At 41.0% G+C, this 22578-nt stretch overlaps 1 protein-coding gene across 1 annotated transcript; it reads left to right on the forward strand.

Annotated features, from left to right (window-relative positions):
- Positions 1–1321: 1321 nt before the first annotated feature.
- On the forward strand, positions 1322–11863 carry LOC129091522 (ubiquitin carboxyl-terminal hydrolase 31-like). The gene is given in 17 exon segments (XM_054599182.1): positions 1322–1394; positions 1397–1875; positions 4690–4827; positions 5058–5146; positions 5802–5894; positions 6155–6290; positions 6622–6772; positions 6975–7155; positions 7243–7354; positions 7442–7536; positions 8084–8161; positions 8325–8454; positions 8858–8977; positions 9391–9616; positions 9843–10001; positions 10091–10243; positions 10353–11863. Coding segments are annotated over 17 exon segments (3924 nt in total).
- Positions 11864–22578: the final 10715 nt, after the last annotated feature.

The raw sequence follows: 22578 nt of genomic DNA on the forward strand, positions 1-22578 counted from the left end.
TATTAAATGTATGAATTACTAATAGATTTAAATATAGTAAAACCTGTTTGTTTTGTTTTTTGTGGGGGGAGGGTGAGCAACTAATATTGGCTGATAAGTTATTTTACAGAAATAAAATCAAACTGTAATACCCCTTAATGGTCACTAATAATGAACCTTTTCCTCCACAAGGTTGTAGCGTGTTATTTCTAGCTGTCCCCTAAATCTATTAGATGATCACTATTTTTTTTATAATATCTGTAAAAGTTAATTTGACGCTGGTCAGTGTGCATGTGTTTTGATGAAGCATTATCCAGCATCACATGCCGCTGTACCTGCTCTCCTCCAACATGGACCAGTGTTTGGCCCTGACGTCAGCCGTCACCGCCCTGCCTGCAGTGTCGGTGCCCACAGATGATGATGATGATGATCGTGATGGAGACGAGAGAAGCGGCCTCGCCATGAATCCCACCCGGAGACGGAATTAAGACACACGAAGGGAGTGAGACAACAATTGGCCAAACAAATAAATACAACTTTGTCGATGTGGACACCGAAACGCCAATCTCTCACATCTGGCCCCACGAAGAGATGCTCCACGGCGGCCAAACGCGAGTGAGCGGCGGGCTGGGTGTCCCTCAGTTTGCGTCCGCTGTGGAGGCGATTTAGGGAAGAGCATCCACTGGGGTAAATATCACCAACCGGGCAGTATTCAATCCACAACAACACAGCGTGGATCTGATGACCGGAGAGGAGAAGAAATGCCTTTAAAAAGGGTGGAGCTGCGGGTTCTTTAATAAATGATGAGGAGCACCGCGCGTCACTCGCAGCCTTATTGTAAAAGGTTGATTTGATGTTTGTGTGTGACGGACGCTGATACTCACCCACAGCGATCTGTTATCGTGTGTGAACAATGACACCGGTGGTGTTATGTCACCGGACCGAGCGCTAGAGACGATGGCTGCCGGCTGGTGGGGACTACTACCCCGCAGCATCCGCGTACAGCGCCCTGATAGCGGCTCCACGGAGGATGTGTTTATGCAATCCGACGCAGTGATGCAAGTGGGCTGATTTTTAAATTTTTTAAAATGCTGTCTCTATGTGATATGAATACCCAGAAACTGCCAGGCCTTTTTTTTTCTTTTTTTTTTTATATATATATATATTTTTTTTTTTCCTGTGAAATATGCTCGGGCCTAAACATCACACAGTGAAGGAGCTGCCACAGCGCGGGGATGCTGTGAATAATAAAGGGGGCCCTTTCTGGATTTAAGACATTTTTTTTTTTTTTTTTTTTTTTTTTTAAAAAAAAAAAAAGAAAGAAAAGCGAGGAAAAGCAATCATGTCGAAAGTTGTCAGTAACAAGGAGAAGAAATCCTTCAGTAAAAAACTCTTCCGGAGGAGCTCGGTCCGCTCCGTGGGAGCTTCATGAACAGAGTTCTCCGGACTCTGTCCACTCTGTCTCATTTCGGTACCGATGAACAGGCCGCCGAGGACGAGAAGGACGAGGCATCTCTGATCCCGACCACCACCGGAGGGTCACTGCCGTCCGACGACAGTGACTGTGGGGGGTTTCCCTTCGGGGACAAGGTGCCGGGAGTCGCCGGACTGAAGAACCACGGAAACACCTGCTTCATGAACGCGATCCTGCAGTGCCTGAGCAACACGGAGCTGTTCGCTGAGTACCTGGCTCTGGAGCAGTTCAAAGGCGGGGAGACGAGCAGCAGCAGCGGCATCAACGAGAAGGCCAAGTCCAACGGGATGCTGGTGCAGAAGAAGGGGAGCAAAGAGCAGCAGCAGCAGCAGGATGCAGGGGAGGTGACCGAGCAGCTGTCCGGGCTGGTTCGGGCTCTGTGGACCTTTGAATACACACCTCAGCACAGCAGGGACTTTAAGGTAGGCTGTGCTTCACGCAGGGGTCCTAACTGTGAGGATAATTAATCTCACAACAGCTCCTGGAAAAACACAATGTGCATATGTGGATATAGAGCAGTGCATTGACACAGTTTACATCCTGACTGGAATAAAGTTTCATAAATGTCAACACTCGCAGTGAAACTTCAAAACTCGGATGTCAGGTGTAGATATGATCTTCTAGAGAATTACTTTTTCTTTTATTTTTGCCATCAGGAGCCCCAGTTTAAATGTGTTATTGTCTTATATGGTCCATGTGAGTTATTCTTAAAAGGAGAGTAAAGTCACCAGTGTTTTCAATACAAATGGCCTTATTGGATTGCAGCTCAACCCCAGTTGGTGCCTTTTGTGCACCTCTATTAAGGATAATACATGACAAGTGGTGTCTAAAATGAACTATGCTGCACAATCCTGCTAATTAATTATGATAATAATAAATTATATTTGTATAGCGCTTTAAAAGGTACTCATAGGCACTTGACATGGTAAAGAAAGAAACAATAAAAGCAATAACAACGTAAACAAGGTAGAGAGATTACATTATAACAGTGATAAACAAAACAAAAACATACATAATCCAGTGGGGATAAAAACATATTTTCTGTGCTCTGTCATTGCTGACATCTATGACACCAGATGCAGTTGTTTTGATCCTACCAGGAAGTACAGATATGAATTTGAGTCTATTTAAAATCATGAAATTCCTTCATTATTCAGAATAATGCAGACAGGGTTTAGATGCAGTGATTATGCACCGGCCTTGACTGACTGCTTTGCTTGTCAACAAGCCTCTGGATAAGTATCTCTCATTGAATTAGTGTTTAGTCCTTCCTCTAAAGCAAACTTATTTTATATATGAAAACACAAGGTTCTGTCTTTAGTCAATAATCATATTCCAGCACAGGTTCTGATTACAGTTTATGTTTTATTTGCGACTACAAATAACTTAAGACAATGCATCCTTATGAAACAGGGGAAGTCAGTCAACACTTGATCAGCTGAGTCCTACATCTGAGCTGTAATAAATTTCATCTGTTTTTTTGGAGCTGCTTTATTGTCCGTCCCACACTTATCAGCTTTTGTTGCAGCCTCGTCTGCTTTTTCATCGTTTCACCTCATAAACTTGTATCCCGGCACTGAAAAGTTTGCCTGTCACAATCACAAAGGTTTGTTCTTTGGCAACAGAGATACTTTATTTTTATATGTCTGATAACCTATTTTTCTTCTCTCAAAAGTTCAAAATACATAATGGAAGGAACTGAATTGATCAGGGCCCTCAAAACGCATTGCTTATTCTTGACAGTGTTACTATTTCTGTCCCTTTTTTTTTTTTTTTTTTAAACCTTTGTTTCCCAGCCAAAGTACAAACTGTCTGATTGGATATAGATTATTGTTTTCCGAGGGTGAGGCCTTGAATCTGTATAACTCGGTAGGGAAATAAAGTGCAAACCAAGGCTATGAGGGACTATATAGACAATATTGGTCAAATGTGGTGTCTAATTTGTGATAAACAAATAATCCTTTCACAAGCTTCAAAAAGTTTTCTTTCTCATGCTAATGTAAATATTGTGGCTAGTTACATCCCAAGCTGTTGATGCATTGTTCCTTATATGTTCATGCAGTAGAATTACTTTACTTCTCTTCTAATGTCTCTATAACATTGATCCCCAACTTACTGTATACATCACAAACTTAAATGCAACGAATTGAACTACAGCTAAACATGCTATTGTTATGGTTAGTCTGGATTAAAGCTCAGCATGTGTCGCTTTTGTGCTTCTTTCACTCAGACCTCGACATGAGGATAAACTGAGAGCTCTTAAAGATAATTAGGAAGCCTCCGTAATAGTAATAGGACTCTGAGACACAGTGGATAATTCCCCTGTGTCTCAGAGTCCAGGATTGGTTTGAGGATTATGTCGTTGTACACCGCCCAAACTGCCCCAGAGCACGATCTACACAAACCCTCATAGATGATCACAAGACACATTCACTATTTGTGAAAAGTGATACTTATTTGACAATGTGATTGAATGTAAAACAAATCCAACAGATTGTTGTAGTCTGTAAACAGCACAAGGTATCTGAAATCAATGGTTGATAAAATGACAAAACATTTTTGTAGATTATGCAGGGCTTCTGTGTGGTAGGGATATTAAATGAGAATCTCATTTGAATGTGCTTTTTTAAATGCATATATTTAAAACAATGCATTTTGAATTTGGAGTCCACATTTCACCTGTTATATAATATATAAATTGTTTATCATTGGTATAAAAAGGTAAACTTGAGAGCTTTCATCAACAGACCTTTACTTAAAGACAACCTCTGTAGCCAAGCCACAGAAGAAAGGCTATTTCTTTATTTGCACCACGTCTTGAACAAAATGCTGAGGCTGCATTGGTTATGCCTTCAAAATGACGAAGAACATCCCAAGGGACAGGATGGGAAGGCATGAAGCGCCCAGTCCCGTCATATCTTTGACCTTTCTTGACATTTGATAGCCAGTAGAGGTGACTTTATAGCTGCCAGCCTGGATGACTCTGTAGAGTACACAATGTTTTCATCTCCAGTAGCTAATTGTCAGTGAGGTTAAGCTGTCGATTTTCAGTCTGTGTCCTGGTTTTAAAAAGCTTCTCTCACCATCACCCGCATCTCTGCTGACCTTTCGGATTGTGCTGATCAACATCCTGGTCAAACACCCTGAATATTTTATGATGAGCCAATGATGTCAACGCAGTCATTGCTGTTTTAGGAGCAGTCCGCTTGAACCATGCTTTGTTTGTCCTGCTGCAGAATGTGGTGTCTAAGAGTGCCCTGCAGTTCAAGGGTAACTCCCAGCACGATGCCCAGGAATTCCTCCTCTGGTTGCTGGATAGAGTTCATGAAGACCTCAACCATATCATCCACCCTGACATCAGACCCCCCAGGAAGGTAAACAGCAACTTAGAGCACAGCTATCGAGTATGTTCAGGTTATAGACCAGTGTTGATTTGTTTTGACAGGATGTGGCCCCGTTTTTGTTAACATCTGATCAGTAGTGTAATAAACTGAATGTTGCGATACTAAAAAATGTACTGCTGGTAACTGCCTCTGTTATATAACATGCATTATATTGTATTGGTTTGCCAAATAATTGTTGGGTGTCTATCGTGTTTTCCCAGCCTCCAGTAGAAGAGGAAAATGCCCCTGAAGGATCTCCACTACCAGCACCTGGCTCTTTCGTACAGGAGTTGTTTCAGGCACAATACAGGTGAAACCTTCAATTGCTGGAAAAGTATATGATCTGTTGGTACAGACTGTAACTACTGATATACTATAAGCTCTAAATTAATATTAACAATCTGAAAATCAATGAAGAACATTCAAAAAAGTCCACAACATACTGTATCTTCTATGTCAAGGGTAACTTTTATGGAAAATCTGCCAAACACAAAACTTTGTGATAAAATATTCTACAGTCTAGGTTCACTCACTAGCTTTTTCCAGAGCTTTTGACCAATACCATGGCCTTTCTGGGTGTCATCACATGACCTATAAGTACAGAACCTACAAAGCGATTGTAAGTTTAAACTCCAGGGATATAAAGTCCTTTTTCCTTAAGTTTGTGCGTTATTTCGTCTAACCTATGAATTATTAATTACAATAATAAAAACACAGATTTTTATAGTGATAAACCAATAATATTAAATCTGTATGCTCTCTTGTGATCTTTCCAGCAATCATAACATTGTACAGATCATAATAAACATCCTACTATTGGAAGTTGATGTTGGGTTATTCCATCAACGTTAAAGGAATAGTTCCACTTTTTTCGCTGTCTGGCCCTGAGTTAGAAAAAAACATTGAACTATTCCTTTAAAATGATCCCAGCTGCATTTAATTACTCTCATCATGTCTTTGTGTAGGTCCTCGCTGACTTGCCCTCACTGCCAGAAACAGAGCAACACCTTTGATCCTTTCCTCTGCATCTCACTGCCAATCCCCGTACCTCACACACGGTAAGGTGACTCTGCATCTAGTTTATAAGTGAGACAATATCTATCGTAGCAACAAAAAAAGTTCCTGTGTACCAAAATACAATGAGACCAGACCCAGTCTGAACCCGGCACTAGAAAGAAGTGTCAAATCCAGCCGAGACAAACACCACGAAAGATCTAAAGGGAGAAAGTTAAAATTAGAAGACGCTGTCTATCTTTGAAACATCTGTCCAGCCGTGGTTATGAAACAGCCAATTAATTTCAGTCTGTCTGTGTTGCAGGCCCCTGTATGTGACAGTGGTGTACCAAGGGAAGTGCTCCCACTGTATGAGAGTCGGGGTGGCGGTGCCTCTTTCTGGCACCGTGTCCAGGCTGAGACAAGCTGTGGCCCAAGAGACCAAAATCCCTGCCCAACAGGTGCTGTCTTATTGGACACTTCCTCTTTTTAAAGCCATTAATGCATCAAAATTAAGAGGATTAAAGATGGGGTGTTGTTTTCAGTGAGCCATGAGATCATTTGTTGTTCAAGTTTGTACTTGATTTATCTCAAAGTGGAAGGCAAGTATTTTATAAACAGTGCTTTATAAATATCTATAAACAGTATTTGTACTGTATTTCAGAATATAAAGCCTCTTCGTATTTGTAAACACCCCCTTTTGTTAATCCCTGTTAGAGTTTTTGTTTCAATCATTTTCATCAAATGAATTGATCGAACTGCATCCTGCTTTTGTTCACCGTCTCTGCTCAGATCGTCCTCACTGAAATGTACTTTGACGGCTTTCATCGCTCCTTCTGTGACGACGAAGACGACCTTGAGATCATTCAGGAGAGCGACTCCATCTTTGCCTTCGAGACACCTGAGCTGTTCAGACCAGAGCAGATTCGCTCCAAGCGAGGCGGTAAAACATCCTGTTTTTTCCCCAGAAATTAGTTTAGTGCTTAATACGTTGGTAGGCTTCAAGATTAGATCAGAAATGGAGTAATATTGGAGAAATGCATTTTTCCATTCATCCATTTTTTTAGTAAAACGATTTTTGTGTGTCGTTTTATTTTATATATTTTATTTCACATTTGTATCTTTACATTTTGTGTTGACTAAAGGGAGCCCACATGCAAATCTCAACCAGAACAACTTAAAGTACGGCACAGATATTAACAGGATATCCACACAAATACAAGAGCCGACGACCCCGCCTCAGAGTCCAAATAAGAACAGCGGACAGGCTGAGAAGATTGTCCTGCTGGTGTGTAACAGAGCCTGCGCTGGACAGCAGGGACGCAGGTATGGAACAACACTTCTAAAGGTTTTGATCATTATCCCACAGAAATCTTTCAAACTGATGCAGGGATGTTTTTGTAATTCCTGCAGGTTTGGGAATCCATTCATTCTGTATTTGGAGCGTACAGTTACATGGGACGTACTTCAGAAAGAGATCTTGGAGAAGATGCGGCATCTTTTGCGCCCTGGAGTCTTTGTGCAGGTACCTACTCATTACACACTGTTTGATTTGAATTTACTTTCCGTTTATGTGTTTTGTTTTTAATGTCTTATCCTTGATGCTGTGTAGGTGGGGCCCTTCACTTTGCGTGTGGTAGGCGTGGTTGGAATCACGTATCTCTTGCCTCAGGAGGAGCAGCCACTCTGCCATCCTTCCGTGGAGAGGTAATGTCACTTATCACCACCAGGTGCTACCACACATGAATAGTCATTATGTAAACCCTGCAGTGAGTTCAATCCACTTTGAGTTGATTGAAGAGCTACAGTATGTAGGCCGCCTCTTCAGTGGAATATTGACGTTAAAATATCTATTGAGATGTATAAAAGCTTGTCTGTTTTTTCAAAATTTTATTCTAAAAATGGGTTGAGCTCTGTTGTTTTTGCATGGATTTCTTTTCTCTGCTGCCACATGAAAAAAACAAAAACAAAACAAAAGGCAGAAAATGAATCCTCAACCTCACTTAATGTTATGCTTGTTTGTCAGTAGGCTTCAGATCCCGAGTTCTATGAGGACTATCTAGAATCCAATGTGCATTTTTCGTGGATGCTTTTTCAGATACATGCTCCTAAAGTCATAGTACTGGCTTGTGGTGGCAGTCTTGAAAAAAACAAAACGTACTCTAGTGTAGCCTATAATCGTTCTGCATTGCTTAATTCTATATGAATATCAGCTAAAAAATTAAAATATAATGTGCAATTCTCTTTTCAACAGGGCATTCAAGTCTTGCGGTCCTGGAGGGCCACCTCATGTCAAAATAGTTGTTGAGTGGGACAAGGAGACAAAAGACTAGTAAGTGTGATCTGAAGCAACAACCCCACGCTTCTTATTAAGATCAGGGCTGATGTGAGATGTCTCCTCTCAGAGATCTGCCTTTTAACACAAATACATGTAGAAAATGTCTTTTGAAGTTCCCTGTGATCCCTCTGTGACTTGCGCCGTGTTATGCCTGCAGTCTGTTCAAAAGAACTGAGGATGAATACATCCCAGATGCTGAGAGCGTGCGTCAAGCGAAGGAGCAGCACCTGCAGCCTCAGACCTGCTCACTGGCCCAGTGCTTTCAGCTCTACACCAAAGAGGAACAGGTAGGCTGAGACATGGTATCATATAGGCTGCAGTAGTACTGAGAATATCAGGGATACTGAATACATATTAGATGTGTTTATTCTTTGCTGTACTCTAAGTGATAATCTCATTAGAAATGTGGGTTCTCGTGAGTAAGGGATGTGTTGTTGGATTATATTTCTATCCATTTGATGTCAAGATGCCCTGCCTGGGGCTGTACAATTACATACACTAGATGGCAGTACAATTAAACGTTTCCACCACTTTTTTTGTTGCTCTATGATATTGTTTACCTAATATTTAAGAAATAGCATCTTTATTATACAGAAAACATATGTTAACAGGTAGAAAAATAAATGAAAAGAACACAAACTGCAGTTGAGTTGCTATTCAATAACAGATTTTTCTTCACATTCATTTCAGCTCGCTCCTGATGATGCATGGCGATGTCCACACTGTAAGCAGCTTCAGCAGGGCAGCATCAAGCTCAGTCTGTGGACCCTGCCTGACATCCTCATACTTCACCTGAAACGCTTTAGACAGGTACTCTTTGTAGACAGTCTTAATAAAATAAAGGTGCCGAAATGCTTTGATTTCTTTAAAAGTAAAAAATGGCCTATGGCCCCGTCCGCACTTCCTAACCCTTACTTCCAGAGTCTTTGCTCAGACCACACTCATCTTTGAACTCCACCTTCATTTTGATCTCATCTACACACATGTAAAGTTTTTATACAACACTATCTCGGAAACAAAATATGTTCACAGACTGAAAGAAATATAAACACCTGACAAAGTACTCAAAACTGCCTCTGGTAGTTAAGTGCCACAGTAGATGTCTCCAGGACCACATTCGACCATGATGACACCCACACACAGACTCACAACAGACTTACAGGCTTTTATGTCACTGTGTAGGAACTTAAAGAACAACTTGAATTCCATAAATCTTTCTTTAGGACGGGGATCGACGAATGAAGATGCAGAACATGGTGAAGTTCCCGCTCACAGGCATGGACATGGCACCGCATATGGTGAAGAGGAGCCAAAGCAGCTGGAGTCTTCCCTCTCACTGGTCACCATGGAGACGACCTTATGGGATGGGCCGTGATCCAGAGGACTACCTGTATGACCTGTATGCAGTGTGTAACCATCACGGGACCATGCAGGGAGGACATTACACAGGTAATGGAGCAGCAACAAAAAACAGTAATTAAAATCAGAATCCCTTTATTCGCAAAATGTACAATGTACACAGGAAAGTTAAGAATTATATACTGTTAACAATAATGAAAGTCTACGTTATGCTTCATATACAGTCTAAGAATGATAAACCATGGCTTGTGGTTGTTGTATTAACAGATTTTCTTTCCAAGATATTTATAATAATTAATTCTGTTGTGTCTTAAAGCTCATTGTAAGAACTCTATAGATGGACAGTGGTATTGCTTTGATGATAGCGACGTTCAGCCCATAGCTGAAGATGAAGTCTGCAAGCAGACAGGTTACATCCTGTTTTATCAAAGACGTGCCACAATCCCATCTTGGTCTGCCAACAGTTCTGTGGGAGGTAATCTAAATTGATATTAGCTAGTACACCCTTTTCTTTTCATGTTTAAATATTATACGTGTTCAAACGCTGTCTGTTTGGGACTCTAGGATCCACCAGTTCCTCTCTATGTGAGCACTGGATCAGTCGGCTGATGGGCAGCCGTCCGCCTAGCCAAGCCTCATCTGGTTCCTCCAGACGCACGTCACTGGCCTCCCTATCCGAGTCGGCTGAGTTTGCTGGTGAACGGAGCGAGGATGATGGTGATATAGACTCATCCAAATCTGACCTATTTTCAATCCTTCAAAGTGGACAAATATTAATATTTTCTTAAAGAATCTTATTCTGATGCTTTGTCTTTCTACCATGCAGGCTTGTCGAGCCGGCCAGCAGTAAGGGGCATGCAAAGACAAACATTCTCCTCAAGATCTTCCATTGCCAGCCCATTGGTGCTAAGTGATAATGGCACTAAACCATCCTGGTCCCACTCTGCTAAGCTCCAACTCCGTTCCAACTCTCCCTCACGCTTCTCCCTGGAATCCCACTCCTCCTCCCCGACGCTGGAGATGATAGGAGAGGTGGTTGATACTAAGCTGTCAACCTCCTGCTTCACCGGGTCCCCAAAGCTGGACAAAGCGACAGGGGGCAAGTCGGCCCTTGCAGCTTTGGAGAGTAATCCAGGCGGTAAGAGGCTGATAGAGCAGGTTCACTCCAAAGCTGTGGCTCAGGCGGAGCAGAGGAGCTCCACCCAGACTGGGGACAACAACAATGCAGTCACTGCTGCTGAACAGGTTAGTCCTCGACACGGGGCAGCTGCAAAGGACCCGAAACAAAGAAATGGGGCTGCAGATAGCGCTAGCGCTAAAAGGACCTCAGCAAGTCCCAAGAAGCGCCCTGCCACGTCCTCAACGTCATCCAGCTCTCTGTCTCCTGCCTCCCCAGCTGTTGATAAGTTACCGTCTCGAACTCAGACAAAGAGTGCAGCATCAGCATCATCCCCCAAGGACAAAAGCGATGGACCACCTAAAACTAGCAAGGCTGGTTCCTCGAGAACAGCAACCCCATCAAAGAAAGGGTCATCCCAAACCCCGGAGGTACTACATCCTGACTCTGCCCAGCAGAGGAAGAGTGGTTCTCCAGGATCACAAAGCTCACACCCTCAGAGGAGGACATCACCCAGAGGGGGAGGCGAGAAAAGCTCAGCCTCAGCAAGGACTAAAGCACCAGACAGGAGCGCTAGCCGCGAATCCTCACGGAATAACGTGGTCTCAGAGAAGAAGGTGAACCACGGAGGGCCTCCCTGGTCTACTGCTGCTAGTAGAGCAGAGGGCAGGCCGGGCCGTGCTATGGAGAACAAGGCAGCGGGCCGGAGCTCAAGCAGTAGCTCCTCCATGGCGAGTCTCCGATCCTCTAGTGTCGGTGTTCCCTCTGCGAGCGCAGCCCCTCCATCGAGGGGACCTCAAAGGAACACTAAGACAGAGGACAAGGGTTTGTCCTTCTTCAAAACTGCCCTGAGGCCCAAAGAGACGCGGAAGTCAGCCGATGGTGGGAAAGCAGGGGCTGGTGAGGCTAAAGCGAGTCCAGAGGACGGCGCTGGGGATGCAGCTAGAGAGGGAATCCCACACGGAGCGAGCAAGAAAGCCCAGAGTGTGGCTTCAGAGACCAATGTGACCACAGCCAAAGACAAGGAATCCTCCAAGGTGTCCGCTGCAGCTAAGCATTCACTGCTGCCCTCCACAAAGTCCAAGCTCTCCGGGGCAGAAACGGCCACCCAGTCCTCTGCCAATGCAAAAGACACCTCGAAGAAAGAGCCTGCTAAAAAGACAATGCAGTCCAGGAAGATCCCTATCAGCTCTACACAAACTAGCCACAGGGCCAAGTGACATTCTTTTAAAGGCCTGATAACAATCTCTCTAGTGCAGCTCTGAGGTGTTTTAAACCATCAAACTAGACCCGGCGTCTGACAAACATCTTTTAAGCACCTGTAGCTTTTCAGTGGTTACTGAATACCAGCTGCCATAATGGACACTTACTGTCCACATTGTTAAATAGTTATTTAGGAATGGATTTTAACGAAGCACTTTGTATGGATTGCATTGATTTTGAGGAATATTATACTGTACTATAAATAAGCATGGACTGCACATGTATTGAATTATTGCCTTGTTCTGTCTGTAGCATAGTTGGGAGAAGAACATCTCGGTAGGAGGGGAAAATAAAAGTGACTTTGCACAAGACGGAGAGCAGAGAAAAAATGGCGGAAAGAAACTTTTGAGATACATCAAACATGGACTACTCAGTCACCAAAGGAAGTTTACCGGCAATTTTTTGACATGCTGATGCAGTGAAACACTGAATTATTTCCAAAAATCTTAATGTAGAGCTCTCTGTCAATATTGAGAGCCATATGTCAACAAACAACAGTGCCTCAGATAATCAACGTATTTAATCTGAATTGTATAACAGCAGGTGTTGGTAAATTTATAATTCAATTTTAATATTTATTAAGCACTGAAAATGTAATTTCAAGTCAACACACAATTAAGCCTATTTAACCCTGAACCGCTGTTTACATATGCTCCTTGGTGTAGTTATTGTGCAACAGCCTTTTAAGAAATATTTTTGTGCAGCCAGAAAACAAGACTGTCGAGGTGAGGCCCGGGGGGGCAGTGCAGAGTGCAGGAAGCATGTGTAGTTGGTGTTAAGTGTCTGGAGACGTCCGGTTTGTGATGGTTCCTAAATGTTTCGTGTTTTATTTACCAGTAAATGACCTGTTACCCCTCAGACAACCTCCCACCTGCTGATGCCAACACTTAAACTGCGGCGTCCATGTAACCTCGTGGGGATCAGCCTCTTCAGACTGCCAGATATCTCCAAAACATTCCTCTCAGATGAACACAGGGTTAATGTAAAAAAAAAATAAAAAAAAAAGCCACTATACGCACACATATTCAAAGACAGCTGGGTTGCCTTCGTTGAAAAAAAAACATGTACATAGAGCATTATGGTATGTTTGAAATTAGCCCATCTTCTGTTTTCACATGTGACATCACAGCTTGTGCACATCTTAAGCTTGCATTGCAGAGTAGATCAACACTGAACGCACCGACAGAGAGAAGAGATCACCCATCCATGAAGTATACGACAGTTGTTGCATGATAAATTGCTTATGCATGCACTTAACTATGCAAGCAGATTCTTGCTAATGCCCACACTGAGTATGTAGAGTATGTGCTACTCTTGGATGTGTATATATTTCTAATTGTATATTTTTCCAAATGCCGGCATCAGAGAGCATGTTAAGGCATCCTTTATTAAAGCTTTGTTTGCACATTTCTTCAAAGTAATATACATTTTGTATGAATGATAAGTATTGCTCATTCACCCTCTCAAAGTAAATCAACTCACTTGCAAAATTAATGTTTCTGTATTGTATTCATTTGTGTCACATTTTCTAACTCACAGTTTCAAACCTAAAGCCTCTTTTAACAGGGGAGTTTTTAAATGGCAACAAAACATTGCTGAAGTTTACAAGTTGTGATTGTACAATTTTTATTTATCATCTGTTATAGTTTGAGATTCATAGAGAACACGTTAGAAATCCTACCATAAGTTAAAATGGCACTGGTTCAAAGATAGTTGTGTTTTATAAAAAAGAGCTTTTGACAGGTCACATCAAGGAACAATCAAGATAAAATGCTGAACTCAGCCTTTATAACCAGCTGTCTTATGCTTTTGTCTGAAGATCAACAAAAAGTAATGATATTACAGTATATTCTCTGATATTTTATATTGTTTTTAATTCAATTCCTGTACTGTATGATCAAACCTCAAACCTGTCTCAGAAAACTTACAACAAATGACAGATACGCTGTAAAATTTTCCACTGTGAAAGACTGCACGAGTCCAAAACAAGTACAAATTTTAATAAAGACGGTAATTATATACATCAGAATTATAGATTTACTGAATGGCAGTGTAACTTTCCATGAGGAGTGTTCACCAGTAAACCACAAACCACTTCAATTTCTGGCACATGGTGCAGAATGAAATAGAGTTTTATCTTTAGTGCCTGGTGGCTACAGTGTGTAGATACTGTGCTATAACAGCCAACACATGCAGTATATAAACTGATAAACTGACTTATGAATGCCAAATGAAAGGGATGTATGAATATAACAAAATGCTTTGAGGAAAGATTTATTTTCACAAATGCATGAGAATGATCAAACCTTTATATTTTTCCATTCATATTCTGCGATATAATGTAATGTTTGACATGTACTGTGTTTATCTTTTTGTGGAGTAGCAGTGTGTGTTAGCATTGATTTAACAATGCAGCACAAACAATACAATAAAAATATGTCATTTTCTTGTTGACATGTAGCTTTGGTTGATTTGTTTTACATTTACAGGTAACAACTTTTAAGCAGCTCTTATTTGTATTTTTTATAATTCTCATTTTCTCCACTGGGTGGAGCTCAGTGTTTACATAAAAACCCTCTGTAGACACAAAAATATTGATTGAGGGAAATAAAGCAACACGCTGAATTTGTCCGAGAGAAATGCCCTTCAATTTCAACTTGTGGGATTACTAAAATATATAGTACCATCAAATCCAATGCTGTCAGTGAGCGAGATGATTTGCTATTAAACTACAGCACCATCATTTATTTAGAGCTGATTCAATTGTGCTTTTATTAGTTTGGCCCAAGGCTGGGCATATTAAGAGTTAATGCTGCCTCTTTGTCTTTCTATTCTTGTAATTTTATATAACAGTCATCAGTTTTGGAAATTAGATTTTCACCCCTTTTACTTCTCACCTCTTGTGCAGAAAAGTGATGTTTTAAATGGCCAGTGGTGCGATGGGGCTGCAACATGCTTCTCTTCACATGCAGCAGGAAGGCTCTGCGTCATATAGCTTATCAGAAACTAACGTGTTGTCTGGTAAACAGAAAAGCGTGAAGTCGTTCAATTAATATGCATGAATGAATGTAATTCGAAAACTCACAGACTGCAACCCGGCGCAAGATCATTCTGTAAAGAAGCCAGCCTCCTCTAGTGCTGAAATCAATAATCATTTGCCAATTGTATCAGTTCCAAGAGAACATCATTAGCAAGACCTCAGTGGAGATTTGGCAACTTTTATCTGAATTTAACACACAAACTGTGACATTACCCCTCTTGACTCCTGAACACAATGCATCATGCTGAATTAGTTTATAAGTTTTGGTTGTGCTATTTGCTTGATACACCGGAGAAAGGCAATCTAATCTTATTGATCAATCCAATCTTGGTATCTCCCGTGGCCAAATTCAATCCTTACTTGCTGTTGCAAAGTCTCCATTTTCGAGACTCTCCCTGAATAGAAGGAGATGACGAGCAGGACCTTTGTGATTAGCTTTCACTTTTTCTCTGCTTGCTGTTTGGATGGATTGATGCAGTGATTACTGGGGTGAAGGCAGGGTGGCCACAATGTCACAAACACCACTATGATATAACAGATATACAATTTAATACAATTCAATAACGCTGCGACACTGTGAACCTTACAAGTCTGCCACAAACTGTGCATTACATATTTTTTGTCTCCCAAGGTCGTGGCGATGTCATATGGCATTATCTTATACTAAAATAAATAACATAATGTAGTGCTATATGAATATTTTACATTCTATGTCGCATTAAAAACACACCGACATACAGTACAGCCAAAAACTATCATGGAGTGGAATCTCAATTCCAACAAAGTGATGCTGCAGCACTATTGAACCAATGTACAGACGCTTGTGATATAGCGCCCGCCCTCTGTTATTTCTACATGGTTTACTGAAAACCCAAAGGAGTCTGGGTTATTTTAAACGCCTGATAGACAACCCAAGAAAAAAGGTATGGGAGACTAACAGAGTGGAAAACGTTATGGGTGGTAGCAGCTGAGTTCAGAATTTTGGTATTTATAGATCAGAAACGATTCAGAAAGTGCTTTTTACAGCAAATAGAGCCTCTAAAGTAATCAAATAGTTCTTAGCTTCTCTTAGAATAGGAGCAAAATATTCTTCTAATAATGAGATCCTGCAATTCACCCAGTTTCATTCAAACATTTTTTTTAATTATATTCTTTAAATGACAACAATACCTTAAGGCAAGAAGAAATAACATCCGTTAATTCTCATTCGTTCATTCTCTTATAAATAAAATAATCATGAGTATTAAAACACATGAGGAGTTTTGCTGGTAAAATCTTGCAACACCCGTAAACCCATTTCTCTGCTTCTCTTTAAAATCGCTTTTTTTTAAAAAAAAGTGATAATATCTATTCAGGGGGTGCAGTTAGTGACAGTGTGGGCTCCATGGTAGCTCTGACAGCTTGACAGATATGCAGTGTGGGTGTGGCTTAGAAAAGGGTCAATTGCTACTTGCAGGCCAAAGTAGCTTCTTTTCAAAAAAAGTTAACTAGCATTAAATGAACACCAATTCACACTCTTATATTACTAAAAACAATTCAGAAGACAACATTTGTTAGTAATGGAAGAAGCGATATTTAAGATAATATTAACTGTTTTATTAACTGCAAGATTGTAAGTTTCATTGTATATTTCAGAGAGCATCTGTTTTCTTTTTTGTTTGTTTGTTTTTTGTCTTACTCAGCAGTTCTGGTTCCATTGCTGGTGCCTATCTGCTATTTCTACTTATTTTAGAGTGTATGAGCCTCCCTGTCCACTTAAGTGTCTTAAATACGTCCAGCAGCAGACAACTTGCACTGCAACTACTAAAATAAAACAGAAAAAAATCTCTGAAATAGTATGCAGCTTCCTTTGGGATCTCCTGATTTCTTTCATTACTTTTCATTTCCCTCTTGTTGGCCACTCTCTGAGTTGGAGGAAAGTATTCTGAAAAGCACATTAACCAAATGACCACATTTGTCTTCATATTTTGTTTAGAAAGTTTTTGCATTATTCCTTACAACAACCTACACATAAATAAATGTATTCTTGATGCGAGACCTTTTTTTTTTACTCTCTCTCCGCAGAATTAAAAACAAATTCAATTATTCACTTGTTTCAGGAGCGAGCATGTCAATTATTTCTCTTCTCTTGAGTCCAGTGATGCAGTTCTTTCGTTCCCTTTTAATTGGAGATGAAATATCTAGCGAGCCTTGAGTGCAGTCGGAGAGAGAGCTGCTCTTTAGGCTATGCAATATACATGACGTGTCATGTGGGACATCCACGGCTGAATTACGTAACCCCGAGTGGTGCCTTGAAAACAACTTTAACACCCAAGGATACTGAGCTGTTGTTTGTGGACCAGAGGCAGCTCCCATGAACTGCTAGTAACAGTCCTTGTAGTATCTTTCTGAAGGCATTTGGGGTCACAAAGCTATTATTTATGCAAAAGGACCCTCATACAGAATACAACCAACTTGCAGCTTTTATTGCAAGACAGTTTTAACTTTGGTGCTTTGATTTATTAATTCATTACACCTTTTTAGGCAACTAAGTACTGTTTCTGCTTAAGATGGCAGAGGATATACTTTAAAACTTAACCTGTAAAAATGCCTGAGACCCAGCAGCCATATTCCTCCCACTCGCTGCACATTCATTTCTCCTATATAATGCACAATAGTGGGTTGCTGGAATCCCAAGGACTTGCCAATACAGAGGATTCATCAGGATGCTAGAGAGCATGGTGTTAGGTGTCAAAGCTGGACATACAGCCAGCGCACGTCTGCCACGCTTCCTCCGACACTCATCCTACTCCATTGGCTGTGCAAGGAATGATTGACTGCGAGGTTGATTATGCTTCTTCAAACCAGGTGGTTGGCAGACAGACAGACGCATATCACCAGATTGCTGCATCAGCCAAAGTGTGAGGCCACAGTTTCTGGCATCAGCGTGTCTGGACGAACATCACAGGAATAATAAAAAAGATGCAGTGATGTCAATCATCACCCAAAATGCTTGTTTTTTTCTCACTCACCATTTTGTTGGCAGCAGTCTCTCCATCTTGTATGTTGTATCATTAGACGCTATTGCCTTTGGAGCAATGCTGAGATGGAAGACAGGCAAGGCTGTAAAAAAAAAAAAAAAAAAAGAACTCAAGGATTCTTGGGTTCTTGTGGGAGAGGAGGGGAGTCTTTGATGTTGTGGAGTTTCATGGAGGCAAATAACACACTTTGATATTTCATAAACCATCTCTGCTCCAAAAAAATAAATAATGCGGGCACAAACATCTGCACACACACACTGAAAGATTTGGAGTTATTTTGGCCGCAGATATTTGTCTTGCACACAGCACGGGTTCTGAAACTGGTGAGTGAATATCTGTCCTGTTTGATTTTCTGAGGAAGATAAATCAGTGTTTGGATGAACATAAAAGGTAATGTATTCATAAGAGCTGTGATGAGTGCAGCTGTCTCCAGCATCTGACATCTAATCTGAGACAAGCCGCCAGGGGAGGTTGGACCATCCTCCGCTGCGTGAGTGTGTGCGAGTGTACACTGATGTTTATGAGCAACAACAAAGAATTTATTGTCTGATTGAGCACAATATACATTTCTGTGAAAGAGAGCACTGCAGGGTTATTTCCAAAAGTAATAAAGATGATCTTATATTGCATTCATAACTTAGATTGACTAATAGGCAAATCAATAGTTATTGGAGCTCATATTTGATTGAATCTGCAATTTTCATCAGGGTTCATTATGATTAAAGATAGCCAGTCAATCAAGATATTATAAGATACATATTTAAAGACCTGTTAATAACAAATATTACTTTAATATATGTTTTTTATTCATATATTGCTGTGCATGTATATTACCAATAATGCTTATAGTTCAAGCCTAGATTGAATCCAAAATATTTTACTGATCAGACATTGTTTTAAATGTAGTTCTAACTAAATTTGAGTAGCAATTCAAACAAAATGTCCCCTTTAAAATCAAATAATTTTTTACATGACATTGGTCTTAGCCTAATTTTGTTTTTAAAATATGTGTCAAGGCATTTGCACAACGAACCAAGACTGACAAGTAATTTAAAATAGCTCCACACATTGGATACGGCTTATGCAGGATCATCCCATAATCACAGCCCCCAAAAATGTCATCCAGGTTCATATGTTGGAAAAGCACCCCCCTCTTTGTGTAATGCAGCACGGAAATGCCCCGCTGATATTATTTCCAGTTTGCTAATGATTGTGGTTGGAATCTGTGTCCATTACCTGAAAGAACTCTTGGGCTTTAAAAACAGGAGGCAGAACATCTCTACCTGGCTTCCCTCATTGTTGCTCCAGGTTTTGCTTGGCCTCCTGCTTCGAGAGTGCTGATACACAAGATGTAAACCTCCATCAAAATCCTAATGCACCGCATGTCGACTCAGGTGTGGTGTGGCGTCCGGGTCGTGCTGATACATCAGATGTGTTTTGGTTGGATGTGAGGTTCCTCTGGATGCAGCCTCGGGATGAGGCTTGTTATTCTCCTCAGTGAGGCATGAGGCAGGCTCTCTAATTAGAACACATCTCCTGGTGAGAGAGACGCTGAGGTCTGACTACTCCTCCAATCTAATCATCTATCTACCTCACTTTAGATGCTCCACAGAAAACAGACTTGAGCTCGTCTGACAAACGGATGCAACAACATTGAGATGGCACTGAACAACTGTTTCCAATTTGGAGGACTTAGCAGAATTTCAATCTTGAAAGGGGCATGCGCCCGACAAATTCTCACATCTTTGTCATCGCCCTCTCAGTCTCAGCTGGAGACGGATTATAAAGGGATGGCTGTAAATGTAAATGTTAACGCAAAGATCTGATTGCAAATTTTCATTACACTTCACTTTTTCACTTCCCTTTTCCTCCGTGAGCTTGATAGAGCCCAGCACATGCACAGGCTTAATAAGCGTCATCCCTACAGACTGCAGTTCCAAAATTGGTCTGCAAATAGTTGAACATGTATCATTACGTTCTTGAGACTGTGCCACAGTTGTCAGCTCTTCATTTTAATTTGGCTCCTAAGCCACTGGTGATTTCGACCACTGGGACATCCTGTCGGCTGCAGAAGTTAAACTATTCTGAAGCATTAGGACTGAACGAGGTGCACTGCTGAATCTCTGCCTCTGCAGTGTCAGCTGCTGTCTCACTCGGATACCAGGGAACCTCATTCTATCTCGTGTGAACGTCTCAGGCAAAGGACGAGGACTGCTGTGCCAACGTGTACTATTTTAATTTGCTGCAGTTTAAATAGAGCGTGCATGTAAATGCATTTTCCTGTAAGCATGCAAAAAAATTATTTTATTGCATCGTTAAAAATCATATGTTAAAATGACTGCAATATTATCGTTTCAGGGAAGGATTTCTTTGGAAATATTCCATTCCCACTGCTTCTATTTCACTTTTAAGCTCATTAAAAATCCAAAAGAGTGAGAGTTTGAAGCTACATTAACCATCTGGGATTCTGCAGATGAACTACATTATGTGCATGATGGATGTATGAAGAACATCAGGTTTACATTTAAATATTTAAAGTCTCTCTTCAGCCACTGTGCTTAATTCGACTATTTTTTTTGGTGCTTTGGAGTTAGGTAGAACTTTTCTATTTTGATTTTCACCGTACCAGTACAGAAACAATATTGCTGCTTTAAGCATTGATCAATAGCAGATCACGATGTTCAAAAAAATATTATCAAGAGACCCCGAAGTCTCTACCTTAAACTCCGTGGAAGATAATAAGAACAACATGTGTCTGCTCTTGTCCTTGAAGTCTTATCAATAACTACTGCTCATCAACAGTACAACGTAGTGCTGTTCTCTACAGCTCCTTCAGGTATTTTGAGGATTAAATAATGACCAGGCTGCTCTATAGCAATGACATGAATCAAAATACACAACAAATCCATATTTTCCAAACATTAAACATAACATATTAGGGAAATGGCTCAGTTAGTACCTTCATATCAGCAAGAAAAAAAAAATAAAGTGTCAACATCAGTTTTAACAAATACTCATTAAGCTTAACAAATACCTAATTAGCTGGAGTGCAAATAGGTCACTTTGTAGTTCTTCACCATGCAAAGGATTTCATGATTTGCATTGGCTGGTTCCTGAGGGAATTCATATTTTAAAATAAATCTGAGTGTGTGTGTGTGTATGTGTGAGTGTGTGTGATAGAAAGAAAGAGAGAGAGAGGAAAAAAGAGAGAGAGTTTTGACCTGCACACCATCTCTGGAGAGCTGCTCACTAGCAAGGTCTAATCAGACTCTGGTGCTTGTTCTAGGGGATTGCTCCTCTCCAGCCCTCAGGCCTAATTAGGACCCATGTGTACGATACAGAGTTGCAGCTCTCAGCGACGACTGCATATACGCTCACCTGTGTGTGCTCGGAAAGCCACAGAAATGAGCTGCCGGCAACCATGATGACAAGAAGGGGCATCGGCGGCGGTGCAGCCACACCGCCAATAAGCCCCACCTGGAGGTCGTGTGGGTTTAATGAATACTCGGAGAGGGAGAGAGAGGGCTGGTGAAAGAGAAGCTGTGAGAAAAGAGAGAGAGCGAGAGACAAAAGGCAGATGTCTGGGCTGAGCAAGGGTCTCAGAGAATGGAGCATGATTTTTTTTTCTCTTAACAATGTGTGCAATGATGCAAAGAATGAGGAGAGTGTCTGAACATGTAGCGGAGTAAAAAAAACACGAGCAGATTTTAGGCTTCCCGAGTCTCTCTGTATCTCGATGTCAAACACCAAGAAATCTTCAAAGTGCTACACACGAATTTCAATGGCGCCTCAGATGAAGTAGTATTCAAACAGATAAAAGGACTAGACTTCTGAGGTTTGTAGATAACACAGAGGACCATCATGTCCTACATTTCACTGCGAGCAAAATCATTATTATTAGTTAAGGAAACAGATTCTCAGAGTTCAATATTCCAACGTCTATTACTTGTGGTATTAAAAGATAAAATGCTGAGTAAGTTTCTGTTTTGTTTTTCTGTACTTAAGGAGGTCATACATTTACATTCAGAGGGGTCCTAGAACTAGTGCATATGCCCACACTTCATACCATACAGTAAGCTGCACTAGCACAGACCAAGCGAGTTGGGAGTTTGACCGGGTTGTTAGCAAATGTTGCTAATAGTTTAGCATTCTGCTCATGGTGCCGGTTACCAAAGGCTAAACAATTAACATTTTCTTTTTAACTTACACAGGCACTGGTACCCTTTATGGTAAATAATTGCACTTTCATTTCAAGCGTAAATTTAAAGTGCAATCTAAAGCGTTACCTGTACCATCATGACGTGTTATGTGGAAAATTGAATGCTTAATTATTTCCAACGCACTGCTTGAAATAATAAGAAAATCTCTTATATCCCTGTTTCTGTATCACAAAGTAGTTTTCCATTTGTTTTTTTACAGTATTGTATCAGTCTGGCTCAAGCTCAGGCAGTCTGGCTTTAGTATTCATACCGTGTAGCCAGATCCAAACTTTTTCACTGCAATCATGTGACATGCAGTCCTAGATTCTATTTGATAACCTGCCACAACTAGGTGTTCCCTGCTTTGTCTTTGAAAAGTGATTGAAATTCCTCACACCTACACCCACTCATCC

The sequence above is a fragment of the Anoplopoma fimbria genome, chromosome 5 (genome assembly GCF_027596085.1).
Source record: "Anoplopoma fimbria isolate UVic2021 breed Golden Eagle Sablefish chromosome 5, Afim_UVic_2022, whole genome shotgun sequence".
Taxonomy (NCBI): domain Eukaryota; kingdom Metazoa; phylum Chordata; class Actinopteri; order Perciformes; family Anoplopomatidae; genus Anoplopoma; species Anoplopoma fimbria.